This window comes from Chlorocebus sabaeus, chromosome 16 (assembly GCF_047675955.1).
Source record: "Chlorocebus sabaeus isolate Y175 chromosome 16, mChlSab1.0.hap1, whole genome shotgun sequence".
Classification (NCBI taxonomy): domain Eukaryota; kingdom Metazoa; phylum Chordata; class Mammalia; order Primates; family Cercopithecidae; genus Chlorocebus; species Chlorocebus sabaeus.
Window position 1 is genome coordinate 61,032,759 of NC_132919.1, and position 16,177 is coordinate 61,048,935.

The following is a 16,177-nucleotide window of genomic DNA, read 5'->3' on the forward strand; positions in this document are numbered from 1 at the left end:
TTTTAGCTGCTCCTTTTATATTCCCCTAGTAAAAAGTCTCTAATCTGATAATGAAATGTTCATAATCTCAATCCGTATGCTACTGTTTCCGATTGCTTCTATGGGCTATGAAATTTGCTCACGCCTGCATATAAAAATAAGTACTGGAGGAGAATGGGAATATACAAAGAGTTAAGTAATCTTTATTTACATGAAAAGCTCCACTCCAGGTGTGGTTTACCCATTAAGTTTGTAGGTGAGCTACAGATAGTGTCAGCTAGGTAGGACCTGACGCCTTCAGAGGGGTTTTTTTAGGAAGAGGAAAAAAAAAGAAATCTGATACCTACCTGCAGGGCTTCTGTTATCATTCATATCATTTCACTGTAATAAAAGCCACTTCAGCCTCCTAAAACTGCAGGCTGACCCAGAAAGAGAGTGCTGCCAGCTGCGATAGGGCCTCAGAGTTGGCAGCTGCACGGAGGAGTCACAGGCCATACAGTGAGCAAATTTAGTTTGAAAGCACAGGTGCCTGTGTTTTTTGAGAATTGTTGGAATTCCGATTACAGAGTATGGTTGGGGGAGGGAAGTTGAATCAGTGTAATCCCTGCATCTGTCAAAATTATCAATTGTTCTATGGGTCACTTGAGCAATTGGATAAAATGAAGATGAGGGTGCCATACAAATCAGCAAAACCAGGAGGACCACTTTGAGATGCACCCATTTAGAAAGACTGTGTTTTCTTCTCTTTCAAGCACATTTTCTGTTCTGCCAGCTGTATTCTCTTGCATAACTATGTTTCGGGATCAACCGTTGCCATGGTTTCAGTTCAGACCAAAGACACAAGAATAAACAATTCTGAAATGATCAAATACCACTGACTCTTGATTACATTAAGCCATGGTATAAGTTAGCCCCAAACCATTTATATTGGGTTGTGTGAGGTACTTTTGAATCCACGCCTGATACAGGCATCTTTAATAGTATAGAAATGTATGCTTCACAATAATCAAATGCTTTGTAAAGGTCTGATTGAAGAGAATATGCTAAACAACGCAGTTTCCTCCAGCCCCCTAAGAATGGTGGTCTGGCAATTGTACCTGCTATGAGCTCAGCACTAGGTGATTTCTCTAGTTGTTTCATGTCATCCTCATAACCCTGGGAAGTAGCTGTCATTAACCCTATTTCACAGATTAGGCATCAAGAGCTTAAGTAATTTTCCTAGAGTCACAAATGGCAAGCCAGGAATTGAACCCAAGTTGGCCCAACTCCAGACAAAGCTCAGGCTCTTTCCACTATGAAGTTCTGTCTCTCCAACCTCAGGGAATCCCTAGGATGGACTAAGGTTTCCAGAAAGCAGCAATTTTCTTTACACTCACTCACTCCTCCATTCATTCAGCAGCTAGTGAAACCAGCTACATGCCCAGCCCTGTAAGAGAAACCGGGCTAGAGAGACAGAAAAGTCATTCTTGCCCAAGAGAAGCTCTCAGGCTTAGGGAAGACATATGAAAACAAATACCCACAAAGCAGTGTGAGAAGTACCAGTAATAGAGGGGAGGAACACAGAGGAGGGGACCACTGGCTTTGCCTGGGGCTAGGAGGCGAGGAGCAGTTGGGGAGGAGTTGAACGATTCCACAGGAGAGATGACATTTAAACCAAATGGTGGAGAATGAATAGGAGACAGAAAGACAAGTGTTCCAAAGAGAGAAAATGGCCTGGGCCAAAGAGCAATGGAGTGAGAAAGACATGGTGTAGAAACAGCAGTGGTGGACAGGGCGTGAGGACAGGTAAAGCCACCGTGATGGGGGCGGGCCAGATCAAAACGGCGCTGCAATGAGAAGTTTGAACTTTATTCTGTCGTATCTGATGGATTTTCAATAAGGATGGGATGTGACCAAATGTAAAAAACACAACATTGACATTCAATAAATCCTCTGAGTTTTATCTAGGGAATTGTCTGAATTTAAATAAAATCTTACCATACTATTTGCACAATATTGACATGTAAGCCACGTCCACCTCTTCTCACACAAGGTGTCTTTTCTAGGTTAATTTTCTGCAAAAGAGAGCCTCCATCCTTCAAGAAGAACTGACTACATACCAAGGCAGAAGGTACAGCCCATAAGCAGGTGTCTCCTGATTAGTTTGTGTTGTGGTACCTGTGAGCCTCCTCGTTTGGCCTTTGTCTTTATTAAAATGCTTGGACATAATACAAGTTTTGAAAAAGACTTGTTTTTAATAAGTAGCATGTCTTTAAGAAGTCACCCCCCTTCTCATCCCAGTGCTTAGTCTGTACTATCAGAACAAGATGAGAGAATCTGCTGGGCATGGTGGCTCACTCCTGTAATCCCAGCACTTTGGGAGGCCAAGGCAGGAGGATCACCTGAGGTCAGGAGTTCAAGACCAGCCTGGCCAACATGGTGAAACCCTGTCTCTACTAAAAATACAAAAATTAGCTAGGTGTGGTGGCACACACCTATAATACCAGCTACTCAGGAGGCTGAGGCAGGATAATTGCTTGAACCTGGAAGGCAAAGGTTGCAGTGAGCTGAGATCACACCATGGCATTCCAGCCTGGGCAACAGAGCAAGACTCTGTCTCAAAAAAAGAAAGATGAGCGGATCTGCAGGGGCGTGGCAAGTCCAGGCCTTACCTGGACAAGAGGACAAGATGTTGTCTTGAGGCCCAGTGATGGAGTGAAGGAGACACGATCTTCCTTTAAGATAGAGAGATGTTGCAATGCTTGCTAGGATAGCTCACATCTTCAAAGTCCTTTCCCCTCAGGGTTTGGCGTTGTTCTCCAGACCAGAATAGATCAACAGCTCAGTGATCCGGCACTCACAGTGACTTGAGTACCCTCAGTGCTCTTTTTGGGGATGCATGAGACCTTTTGTAGTCCAAGGTTCCCAGTGACATCACTAACACAGATTATGTTTACCTCCTGTAATTCCATCAAACACCCTTCCTGTTTGTGCAGTGAAAGACTGAACTACTTATTTGGCTTTGAATTAAAAGGAAAGATCTTATGGATCACACATTTTTCAAAAGATTCTGTTTGCTTGATGTCGGTAAGATTTGATCCCTTATAGATAAGCATAAATGATGAAATTTTGATATTAAATATCCTTTTCAACCCCTATCAACTTCTCCAGAATTGGAGCTTATTTTTTGACTGACATACCTGTTAAACCTAGAGAAAGTCGTGACTGTGATTTTTGGTTTACAGGTAACTGCACAAGAGAATGCAATGGATACAACTTCCAGGCTGCGCTGTGGACTTCTTCCGGCAGGTTTGAAGATTTGGATATTGTAAACTGTGAGATCAGTGGCATTTTTAAAATCCTTAAATGTAATTAAGATCATAAACACATGCATCATTCATACGCTAGTGGGGTGGTTTTATTTGTGTCTGCCTAAGTTATTTTTTTAACATTCCTTTATTTCTGATTTTCATGTTTGTGTGCATTTGAGTATGTGCTGAGAACTGCTTATACTGGGCAAAGAAATGATTTCTTATGATACGCCTTGTTAATCCTTTTGCATAGAATTTTACCAGTTGCGTACGATCAAAATCACGTTGATAGTATCCTATCAAAAATTCTGACCTGTTTACATTGTTTTCATGTTCATGTTCATATATTATTAAAATATTATTTTGTACTTATCAGTTTTATTTCTACTTTTTATTGAACCTCATTTGCTAAAATAAATGTGACATATATATGGTATTTTTCCCCAGCAAATGCTAGCAATCTCAAATTGTACTTCGGGAAAATATACCTTATATCATGTCAAGAATCAAATCCATAATTAGTGCATGAATTGGTGTTTAGGATAAAATTGCTGGATCATCTGATATCAGTCCAAGTATTTGTCTCATTGGTCTCCAATCATGTCCTGGAACCCTAGAGGCAGAATATGGTGTGACAATTTTAGATGGCTGCTGTGGTTTTATTGTTACTTTCTTGATCTGCCTTTTTATGGTTGTTGTTTTCATTATAATATCAATCGATGATCCTTAAGAAAGCCTAAAAAATGTGAGGTGAGGTTATGAGGACACGACACATTGGCAAGTAGCCACAGAATATGCTTTACTTGGTCCGGTTTGCATGTGGGCACCACATGGTGTTGCTTCCATGAATGGATGGTGAAGTCTGGGTCCCTCTCCCCACCCAAATGCCCAGAGCTGTTCTGCGATGATTGGTCAACCCATTTGCCAAGGAAATTTTGAATTGCGGCTAATGAGTGAATGGATGCTCCAAATTCTTTCGACTGCATTGTGGTGTGCGCCATGGGCATTTTGAGCTCTCTAAAAATCTGGCCCATGGGCGGGGCTGTAATACTCTGGTTTACTGTAAAAGACACAACGTTTATTTACACTTTTTCAAAATTCTTTTCTCTTTCCCACGCCCAAGTCTGTTGTTTGCAGCCCAAGGATTAATTACCCCTTTTTGTACTGTAACTGAGCCACAAAGATGATAAGCAAGTAACAGGTTTTACAGCCACTTCCAAAGCCAGGGCGAGAATTGGCATAAACAGGACTGGGCTGTGGCCGTCAGTAGGAGGCCTGGGATTCTTGCACTGACTCATCTCTGTGGGGCTACTGGTAATGTGCAGATACCCTGACACCTCCTCCAGGAATATAAGTCTGTGACCTTTGGAAGATGAGGTTTTTCCTGCATATACAATAAATTATAGTACTGGTTTCAAGAATATTTAGGAAAAAGCAAAATCATTGCCGACGCTATTAAAACAAATGAGGATTATTGGTACTCAGACTGTGATTTAGTCTGAAGGGAAAGATTCCTGCAGGATTCCTGTTAAGTACTTCTTTCTGTACAGACCATGGAAAACAAGTTGAAGCTCACCAGATTTCATTAGTAAGGTTATGAGCTGCTCGAGGTGAAAATACTTTGTGAATTGTGTTGAATGCTGGCTTTGGAACTCCCACTCAAGACTATTTGTTTTCCATGAGTAAATATCAGTAGGTGTTTTGGAAGGTTGCCTGCCATTCTTTCTTTTCCTTATTTCAAGGGTTATGAAATTACAAACACTGGTGAACCTTTGACATTACCCAGATCCTGTTTCCCTTCTGAACCATGTCATGTATGTCTGGGAGTAAAGGGAATGAAACTTTAGGTCACTTTGATTGGATGTGATAGGAATGGATAGTTGACACTAATGTCTTTGTGAACATTCTCTGATAAAGGAAGAGAAAGAAAAATTGCATTTGGCATGTTTGAAATTCCTTACTGAGTTGAGTGGTGAGTATAGAAATGGCTACTGGGAGAAAAAAACTAGTGCTCAGGAAATAAATTATAAACACCGTGCCTTATTATAAAATCATCTAAGATTCCATCCGTTCTTTTATCTGCTGGAAGAGCAATTGTTCATCACAAGTACCTAATTTCGTTAGATCTCAAGTTATCATTATTGGCTGCTGTACCGGAGTCATCCACCTGTGCTTTTTCTATTCCAACAAGTAATTGTCAACAGGTAGTGGTTGGTAAAGGGTTTGGAATAAGCCAAGCAGAAGAAACAGTCTGCAACCCCGGGTTCTTGGTGTTTGTTGTCATCCACTTACAGGGTCAGGGAAGAGAAGGGCGAACAGCAAAGTTAGCTATTCAGTCATCCATGTATGTCACAATTTTGTTCAAGTCCACCATTTCTGCATCACCAAGCAGTGCACCCTTTCAGGGGTCTGAGCTCTGATTTTGCAACCTCCCCATTCACCAATGAACTTCACAGAGGGCAGCCATCAGGGGCATAATGAAGAAAACAGGAAGACTAAGAGGGAACAGAGAATGACAGACTTGCTTCTAAGACTGTACAAAAGAATTGACTGTGATTCAAGGGAAATAGCTCAGATTCAAACATTATCCTGTAATGTCACATATCAACAGTGATTTCTTCAGAAACGGGTATATGCTTATAGTGGTGAGCAACCTCATTAAAGGCATCTGCAGAGACAGTGCAGACAGAAGGAACTGTGAGTTGGAATTAACAATTAACAGCTCTCTTATTGAAGTGCATCACCATCCATAGAAGGCAGTGGTGTTTTAGCTTTCTTTCTAAGAGTAAAAAGGAAAGGTAAAACATCAAAAATGGTGGGAGAAAAGTTTCAGAACACAAGGTCATTTTAATTCATAGTTTCCTTAAAAGAACTATCTCTTCTGAGCTTTCATATTTTGTTCAGAAAGGTCGTCTCTTTTAAGCCTTGTCATTAAAGATGGCTTGCTCTTTAAAGTGAATTATCAAAGGGTATAGAAATTGCAAGTTACTGAAACTAAAATGCATGATCAATTTTAAGTCTGCTAACTAAAGCCTACTTAAAATTGGATGTGCTTTTGTCCTGGAAGCCCCTTTGATAAAACCAGAAAAAGATACATGGTTGGTCAATTCAAAGTAGGGAATGAAGATAATTAGGTAAAACTTTTTTTCAACTGATATTGAAGTGGTTCTTGGCTTTGGAGACTTGATTAGGAAGTGGTGGTATAGGCTGTAATAGTATTTGAAAAGTAAAAATGGAGGCCAGGTGCCATGGCTCACGCTTGTAATCCCAGCACTTTGGGAGGCCGAGGTGGGCGGATCATGTGGTCAGGAGATCGAGACCATCCTGGCCAACATGGTAAAATCCTGTCTCTACTAAAAATACAAAAACTAGGTGGGCGTGATGGCATGCACCTATAATCCCAGCTACTCGGGAGGCTGAGGCAGGAGAATCACTTGAACCTGGGAGGCAGAGGTTGCAGTGAGCTGAGATCGCACCACTACACTCTAACCTGGGCGACAGAGCGAGACTCTGTCTAAAAAAAGAAAGAAAAAGAAAAGTAAAATGGAATACCCTAGATTTTGACCTGGTTAGTGTTAACATTCTTCACTATATTGTTTTAAAATCAGATCATATTATTTACTTCTCATATGGAGGAAGAGAAATGAAATTTGTAACATAAGACTGAAAGAATTTTAAAATCTGGATTCCTCACCACTATCTAGTTCTGCTGAAAATCTCTTCTTCCAGACATTTCAGTTTTAAACAAGGATTTCCATCAGGCAATTTTTTTTTTTTTTTTTTTTTTTTTTTTTTGAGACGGAGTTCACTCTTGTTGCCCAGGCTGGAGTACAATGGCGTGATCTTGGCTCACGACAACCTCCACCTCCAGGTTCAAGCGATTCTCCTGCCTCAGCCTCCCGAGTAGCCAGGACTACAGGCATGCGCCACTACACCCAACTAATTTTGTATTTTTAGTAGAGACAGGGTTTCTCCATGTTGGTCAGGCTGGTCTCGAACTCCTGAACTCTGGTGATCCACCTGCCTCGGCCTCTCAAAGTGCTGGGATTACAGGCATGAGGCACCGCGCCAAGCCCAGGCAAATGTTTTAAAACCAAAGACCCAAGATGTTGCTATGGATTCTGCTATTTTAAGAATGCTTAATCTAGACTTTAGACTAATACATATTCTTTTTTTTTTTTTTTTTTGAGAGAGTCTTGCACTGTCGCTCTGTCGCCCAGGTTGGAGCACAGTGGCACGAGCTCAGCTGACTGCAACCTCCGTCTTGTGGGTTCAAGCGATTCTCCTGCCTCAGCCTCCCAAGTAGCTGGGATTACAGTTGTGCGCCACCATACCCGGCTAATTTTTTTTATTTTTAGTAGAGATGGGGTTTTACCATGTTGGCCAGGCTGGTGTCGAAAACATGGCCTCAAGTGGTCTGCCCGCCTTGGCCTCCCAAAGTTCTGGGATTACAGGTGTGAGCCACTGTGCCTAGTCTAATTCATATTCTTATATCATCTTTGGAAGTCTGCCACGTAAAAGAGGTCGCATGGAAAATAGCTAGTTGGACACAAAGAGTTTATCATGGAACAGAAAGAAAGGGCTACCAAGTTAGAAGCCTGATCTATTTAATTAGCTAAAATGTGGCTATGGGAGGGAAACCATTGTATCCATACCCTTTACTTTAGCTAGGAAAGGAAATTCGTTCATAGGTGGAGTCTAACAATTAGTTTTATTTTCTTGGGTAATTCTCTTGACCTGTCTGGCTCACTTTTCTAATCTATAACAGAAGGACATAACTCGACCAATATTTCCCAGACTCTACCATTTCAATCTTCTCATTGATTGTTTCTCAGACTAGCATTCTGTAAGCCCTGTTCTGTAAGATTTGTCTTGAAGTATTCAGGTGTCATATTTAGGAAATGTGGCAAAGATTCGCATTTACACCACTCACTCAGTCATTCATTCATTGAATAAATAGTTGCTGATTGCCAGCTGTGTGCTAGACAGCAACGTGAACCTCCCCAAAACTTAATGGCTTAAACAGTAACTTCCTATCATCTCTCTCAGTGCTGAGGGTTCGTCGGGCTCAGCTAGGCTGTTCTCACTTGGGTTTCAGATGTTGGCTGGGGTGGCAGTCATGGGAGGCAAGGGCTCAAGCCCACAAAACCCATTCACATGGTAGGCAACTGATGCTGCCTGTCTGCTGGGGAACGGCAGCTTTGAGGAACCCTCCAGAGCCAGCCAGAGACCAGACATGGAAGCCACCAACCCCATAAGGCCAGCACCCAGAAACTGGCAGGATCACTTCAACTGTCAAAGACAGAACCCGCCCAGAGACAAGGGCAGAGCACGTAGCCCAGCAAAGGCGAATAATCTGTTGCCATCTGTAAGCTGTCACACCCTTTGCTAAAGAAACCAATTTACCTTTCTTTTTTTTTTTTTCTTTTTTTGAGATGGAGTTTTGCTCTTGGTTGCCCAGGCTGGAGTGCAATGGCGCCATCTCAGCTCACTGCAACCTCCGCCTCCTGGTTCAAGTGATTCTCCTGCCTCAGCCTCCCGAGTAGCTGGGATTACAGGCATGCGCCACCACGCCTGGCTGATTTTATATTTTTAGTAGAGACGGGATTTCACCATGTTGGTCAGGCAGGTCTTGAACTCCTGACCTCAGGTGATCCACCCACCTCGGCCTCTCAAAGTGCTGGGATTACAGGCGTGAGCCACCATGCCCGGCCTACCTTTCTTTAATCTGCAATTTCCTAAAATGATGTGATCGATCCATGAAATTATCTTTCAGCTTCTTCTGTGACTCACGTATTTTATTGTAGAGTTCTGTGAAATATTGATTAGAGAAGCCCAAACCTAAGATATTGCTTAAAAGTTCCTTCCTGTTCAAAAATTCTGTTAATCTATGTTGCATTTCTAGAATCACAGGTCCAGCTGGGGATTTAGAAACACTTCCTGGGAAACCCTGAGTTAGAGATATTTAAGAAGGCCATGTCTTTTTATTCTGTTCTTTTAAAAGATGGAAGCAACCTTAGTTGAATTTGTTTTCACCTCTCCTCTGCTTAAGGTTTGGTATGCATTACTTGTCTTAATTATATTAGCAAGTGTATTAGTAAAATGTCCCTCAAAACCCATACCCTGTGCTCAGGAGCCTTCTTTTGTGGAACTGTCAGGCACATGGAAGGCTGTGGACCTGATAAGCCTGTGAGAGGAAATTTCCTGAACCACAGAGCACTTCAAAACTATTCAGCTAAGTAGAGCATAATCATGTAGATAAACAAATGAATCAGCCTTCTAATTTCCCGTTAGCTTTCTCACTTTCTCACTACCACAGCCCAGTTCTCTCTCTCCTGGCCTCTTAGCCCATCTCCTGGATCTCATTCTTCTCAGCCTGAGCCTGGGGGTCGGGGGGAGAAGGTAACTGTGTAAAGGAAGCCAGGTGCAGGGGCTGGGTGGCCCCTCTGCTCTCTTAACTCTCCACATCTTACTGAATGCCGCAGTCACCAGACAATTGGTCCAACCCTGTGATCCGCAGGTGGTTTGAAAATATCTAAATAGGCTGGGCGAGGTGGCTTGCACCTGTAATCCCAGCACTTTGGGAGGCCGAGGCGGATAGATCACCTGAAGTCAGGAGTTTGGGACCAGTCTGGCCAACATATCATAAAACCCTGTCTCTACTAAAAAAAAAAAAAAAAAAAAAATACAAAAATTAGCTGGGCATGGTGGTGCATGCCTGTAATCCCAGCTATTTTGGAAACTGAGGCAGGAGAATCTCTTGAACCTGGGAGGCTGAGGTTGCAGTGAGCCGAGATTGTACCACTGCACTCTAGTCTGGGTGAGAGGGTGAGACTCCATCAAAAAAAAAAAAAAAAGAAAGAAAGAAAGGAAAGAAAGAGGGGTGAAGAGAGATAGAGAAAGAGAGAAAGAGAGAGAAAGAGAAAGAAAAAGGAAGGAAGGAAGGAAAGAAAGAGAAAGGAAAAAAAGGGAGGAAAGAAAGAAGAAAGAAAGAAAGAGAGAGAAAGAAAGAAAAAGGAGACATGTAAAACGTTGGTTTGGCTGGAATTCAGCTCAGTCCAACAGGCAGAGCCTGTGAGAGTTTGAGGGAGAAAGGAAAATAGAAAAGACACTGTTTCCTTAAGAAGAAATATTTCCCTAAGAGGATGGTGGAGGGTCCTGCAAATCTTGCGCTTTTTAAAGAAATATCTTGCCATCAACTGGGATTTCTCAAAGCTGAATTTTGCATTTCCCAGTTTTGCTTCCTGTGAGGTGACGGCAGCTGTCACTAACCTGACATCAGCCCTGATGCTGCTCGTCAGGTTACATGTAAGCTCGGGTTCTGGCCCACTTTCCCAGCTACTGCAGTGTCACAATCCTGTGTGCAATCTTTTTCAGGACGGATCGTTTGGCCCATTACACATCACTGTGTTTGTAATAAAAATATTTACCCAAGCGGGGCCGCGGTGGTTGCTGCGTGAAGCCTCAGCAGCGTTGACTCATCACGTCTCCACCTGTTCTTTCTCAGAGTTAAGGATCTGGTAGCAGTTTTCTGCCTAGAGTGATATTTCCTGCAATGTTCGGGAACCTTTCTCTGACTGAGTTCCCACTTGTGTTATCTGATTTTCTTCTCCAGTATTTTTATTTATTGAATTTGGAAGCTGCTGAAATATAAATGGGGTGGATTAAGAGTTTTCTTTTAAAACCCTTTATACCATCTTATTTGGATTGTGGGGTATGTGTGGGAGGGTGTGTGTGTGCGCACGCAAGAGTGATGGTAAATCCATATACCTTCAAAGGCAAATCCACACATCTTTATAGTGCCAGAAATCTTTTTTAAATAGGCTAATTAAGATAGCAAACCTAAGTAGACCTACCGCTGGTCCCTGCTGTCAGGTACTTTGCCTAAAACCATATAATGTTCACTCTCTCTGCCTTTTTATTGGCAAAGGAGAAAGATTAATTGGCCCCATCTCCATCTCACGCTGTAATTACTGTTCTCCCTGTGTGATATCACCTCTCACACATGAGGAACACATTCACTTCATGCAAACTGTAGACTGAGCTCAACTCTTCAAAGCTGGATTAAATTTGCACAAAAATTAAATATTCTACAGACCTTTGCAAGTGCTTCATCTGTCCCAGGGACTGAGCCTGGAACTAAAAGGCAAACAAGGTTGAATAAGACCTTGGCAACATGCTCCTTGCCCAGAAAGAGTTTGTGATTCAGGAAGGAAAATAAAACATATGCACAAAAGGGGAAAAAATGGTAATACAAGAGAAAACATGATCTTTGCATATGAGAAATGGCAAGCATTATGAGATTTCCAGGGAGGCAGGAATGTTTGCAATCAGGTCTTCTAGGAAGAGGTGACACTTAGCTAGAGTTTAGGATAGCAGTAGGATTTCAGTAGGTGGAAATGCGGGAAGGGCCTTGTAGGTGGAGCCACAACCAGTGAGGTAGTTCAGACCATGGAGATTACAACTGCTGGGAGAAAAGTAGCATGAGATAAGCTTTTGAAGGTGTACCAGAGTCAGATTATGAAAGACAAAGGGGACTATACATACTGACTACCTACAGTACTAGGAGAGGCCTCAGCACAGGTCAGTTAAGGATCTGGAATTGGGCTGGGTGCTTAGCTTCTCTGAGTCCGAGTTTCCTGATCCTAGAAAATAGAGGAATAAGGCCAGGTGCAGTGACTCAACGCCTGTAATCCCAGCACTTTGGGAGGCCAAGGTGGGCGGATCACTTGAGGCCAGGAGTTCAAGACCAGACTGGCCAACATGGCGAAACCCCATCTCTACTAAAAATACAAAAATTAGCCAAATGTGGTGGTGCATGCCTGTAGTGTCAGCTACTCAGGAGGCTGAGGCATGAGAATTACTTGAACCCAGGAGGCGGAGGTTGCAGTGAGCCAAGATCGTACCACTTCACTCCAGCCTGGGTGACAGAGAGAGATTCTGTCTCAAAAAAAAAAAAAAAAAAAAAGAAAGAAAGAAAGAAAAGAAAGAAAAAGAAAATAGAGGAAGAGTAGAACATGGTTATGAAGATTAAATGAGGTGTTGCATTTTAAAAATTCTAACATGCAATAAACTTTCAATAAATGAAGGCTATTTTAATTTTATGACAATTCTCAATAGGTTTATAAGTCTTATTTATATTTGGGGAAGCTGAAGCAAAGAGAAGTTTGGAAACCTGTCCAAAGCCACATATCTAACATCTGGCAAAAGCAGAAATTGGAACCCTTGTGTCTCTGATTCACTCATTTTTGCTCGTTTCACTACAATGCATTGTCTCCATGCAGGAAAAGTTTGGAGGTTATTTTATAAGCAAGAGGGAGCAATTAGAGTCATTTGAACAGCAATTAGAGTCATTTGAACATCATCAGAAATTGCTGTATGAGCATTTGTCCAGCAACAGCATGAAATGGAATGGATTTTTTCTTTTCTTTTCTTTTCTTTTTTAGATGGAGTCTTACTGTGTTGCCTAGACTGGATTGCAGTGGCACGATCTCGGCTCACTGCAACCTCTACCTCCCAGGCTCAAACAATTCTCCCTTCCTCAGCCTAGTAGCTGAGATTACAGGCACCTGCCACCACACATGGCTAATTTTTGTATTTTTTAGTAAAGACGGAGTTTCACCATGTTGACCAGGCTGGTCTTGAACTCCTGACCTCAAGTGGTCTGCCCAGCCCAGCCTCCCAAAGTGCTTGGATTACAGGCGTGAGCCACTGCACCTGGTGGAGATGGGATGGATTAGAGCAGCAGTCCCCAACCTTTTTGGCACCAGGGACCAGTTTTATGGAAGACAATTTTTCTACGGACAGGGTAGGGGTAGGGGGTAGGACGCAGTGGGGATGGTTTCAAGATAAAACAGTTCCACTTCGGATCATGAGGCATTAGTTAGACTCTCATAAAGAGCATGTGACTTAGATCTCTTGCATGCACAGTTCACTATAGGGTTCACACTCCCATGAGAATCGAATGCCTCCCTGATCCGATGGAGTAGAGCTCGGGTGGTAATGCTTGCTCCAAGGCGGCTCATCTCCTGTTGTGAGGTCTCATTCCTAACAGGCCACACACCAGTACAGGTCCTCAGCCCGGGGGTTGGGGACCCCTGGCTTAGAAGAGACAAGAGGCTGCAGGCAAAGAAAAATGTAGGCAATGTGTGTAGTGTTCCCATAAATCGGTCCAAGTCCTCAGTGAGAGAGGCATTTCTCTGTGAATGGAAAGTGGGGCAAAGATTCAGTAGCCACCATGACACCTGAATAAATGACATGACTGCAAAAAAGAAACGGATGTGGGGCCAAGGCTTCCAGCTTCAGAAGACGTGGGGCCAAGGCTTCTAGCCTCAAAAGATGTGTGGCACAGGTTTGAGTCAGGGAAGAAGGATGAGTTTGGGTTTAGACATAATGAGCTTCATCAGGCAACTGGAAACCTGGGTCAGGGCCCAGAGATTTGTCAAGCCAGGAACATCTGGGTTACAGTTGATGCTGGGAGAGCCAGTGGTTTCACCAAGAAGGGGAAGGTCTTGGGGGAAACAGAAAAGGAGAGGAAGAGGAATAGGAGAGGACCAGGGGAGAGTGCACTGTTCTTTCTGGAAGCTGAGGAAAGGAGTTTTTTGTTTTTTGTTTGTTTTTTGAGACGGACTCTCCAAGCTGGAGTGCAGTGGTGTGATCTTGGCTCACTGTAACCTCCACCTCCTGGGTTCAAGCGATTCTCCTGCCTCAGCCTCCTAGGGATTATAGGTGCTGGGATTATAGGTGCATACCACCACGCCTGGCTAATTTTTGTACTTTTAGTAGACACGGGATTTCACCATGTTGGTCAGGCTGGTCTCAAACTCCTGACCTTGTGATCCACCCATCTCGGCCTCCCAAAGTGCTGGGATTATAGGCATGAGGCACCACATGAGTTTTTGAAAGAGAAGTAGTGGATAAGAGAGGGGTGGCCAGCAGGGTTAGACAAAGGGTGCTTCAAAGAGGATAAAGTCCTTTGAATTTGCCCTTGAGAAAGAAGTCAGAATGGGCAGTGGGTTAGAGAAGACACATCTAATTCCTTGAGGGTCCAAACTAAAGAGTGTGGTGGCTCCCAGACATCTAGAGACCTGAGCTTAGTGGCGAGTGGACCAGGCATTCTGAGAGTTCCTCAGGAGTTGGAGGAAGTTCTTTCCTTTGATGCTAGATAACAGTTTGCAGTTGGGGGTGGCTCCACCAGACACTAAACCCACAAAATCACTGGAGCTCATACAGACCTGGCCATGTGAATTGGTATACTGGATTATTTATGAAAGTTCAGGGAAATGTTCTTGAAAGTTCAGCTCTTCTCTCATCCTACAGTCTGCACCAATTTATAAATTTTGTAGAGTTGCTAAATGAAGTTAGCCACTTTGCCAGCTAGCCCTCCCTCAGGATAAATCCTGATAAAATGGATCCTCTGAAAGAGAAGTTCCTCTGCACTCAGCAAAATGTTTTTGCTTCTGATCCTTACTAATATTAAATTCTGGAATTATCATTGATTTTCAGGCATTTTTATCCTTACTAACAACAACAAAATGCCAACTTTGACTTAAGGTGATATTTAGTTAGAACTTCATGTCAAGTTAGTATACTTATTCACAAAACTACTCTTATTAATCATGTCCAGCACTCCCCTCAAAAAACAAGCAAACAGTAGTTAACCCAGGCAAATGATTGTGAAAACATTGTATTAGGCCATTCTTACATTGCTATAAAAAAATAAACCTGAGACTGGGTAATTTATAAAGAAAGGGGGTGGGGCACAGTGGCTCAGGCCTGTAATCCCAGCACTTTGGGAGGCCGAGGCGGGCGGATCACGAGGTCAGGAGATCGAGACCATACTGGCTAACATGGTGAAACCCCATATCTACTAAAAATACAAAAAAAAAAAAAAAAAAAAAGTTAGCTGGGTGTGGTGGCGAGTGCCTGTAGAACCAGCTACTCAGGAGGCTGAGGCAGGAGAATGGCGTGAACCCGGGAGGCAGAGCTTGCAGTGAGCCGAGATCATACCACTGCACTCCAGCCTGGGCGACAGAGCGAGACTCCATCTCAAAAAGAAAAAAAAGAAAAAGAGGATTACTTGGCTCACAGTTCTGCAGGCTATACAGGAAGCACAGTGCTGGCATCTGCTCAGCTTCTAGGAAGGCCTCTGGATACTTCCAATCATGGTGGAAGGTGAAGAGGGAGCAGGCGTCTCACATGGCAGGTGCAGGAGCAAGGAGGTGGAAGTAGGTGCTACACACTTTTAAACGACCAGATCTCATGAGAACTCACTATCAAAAGGACAGCACCAAAGAGATGGTGCTTAATCATATATTAGATATCTTCCCGTTGGCCCAACGTGGTGGCTTATGCCTATAATCCCAGCACTTTGGGAGGCCGAGGCGAATTGGATTGTTTGAGCTCAGGAGTTTGAGACCAGCCTGGGCAACATGGTGAAACCCTGTCTCTACAAAAAATACAAAACTTAGCCGGGCGTGGTGGCGTGTGCCTTTGGTCCCAGCTACTTGGGAGGCTCAAGTGGGAGGATTGCTTGAATCTGGAAGGTCAAGGCTGTAGTGAGCCATGATTGCCCCACTGCATTCTAGCCTGGGCAACAGAATGAGACCCTGTCTCAAAAAAAAAAGGAAAAACAAGAAAAGAAATATGTCCCCGTGACCCAGTCAATTCCCACCACCAGGCCCCACCCACCTTCAACATTGAGGATTACATTTTAACATGAGGTTTGGGCAGAAACACACATCCCAACTATGGAAGCATTTTGGGGGTAGAGAAGATTGCATTAAAAACAGCCATGTAGGCTGGGTGCGGTGGCTCACACCTGTAATCCCAACACTTTGGGAGGCTGAGGCGGGTGGATCACCTGAGGTCAGGAGTTCGAGAACAGCCTGGCCAACATGGTAAAAACG

At 43.3% G+C, this 16,177-nt stretch overlaps 1 protein-coding gene across 12 annotated transcripts in view; it reads left to right on the forward strand.

Annotated features, from left to right (window-relative positions):
- The window catches only part of CEP112 (centrosomal protein 112), a 549,518-nt gene extending 545,881 nt beyond the window's left edge, over positions 1-3,637 (forward strand). For all 12 annotated transcript variants that reach the window (XM_073005103.1, XM_073005106.1, XM_073005112.1 and 9 more), the window contains 2 exons: positions 2,025-2,089; positions 3,204-3,637. In XM_073005103.1, coding sequence (XP_072861204.1) covers positions 2,025-2,089; positions 3,204-3,207 — 69 coding nt within the window. In that variant the 3' untranslated portion in view covers positions 3,208-3,637. The remainder of the gene's footprint in view (positions 1-2,024; positions 2,090-3,203) is intronic.
- The last annotated feature ends 12,540 nt before the right edge of the window (positions 3,638-16,177 follow it).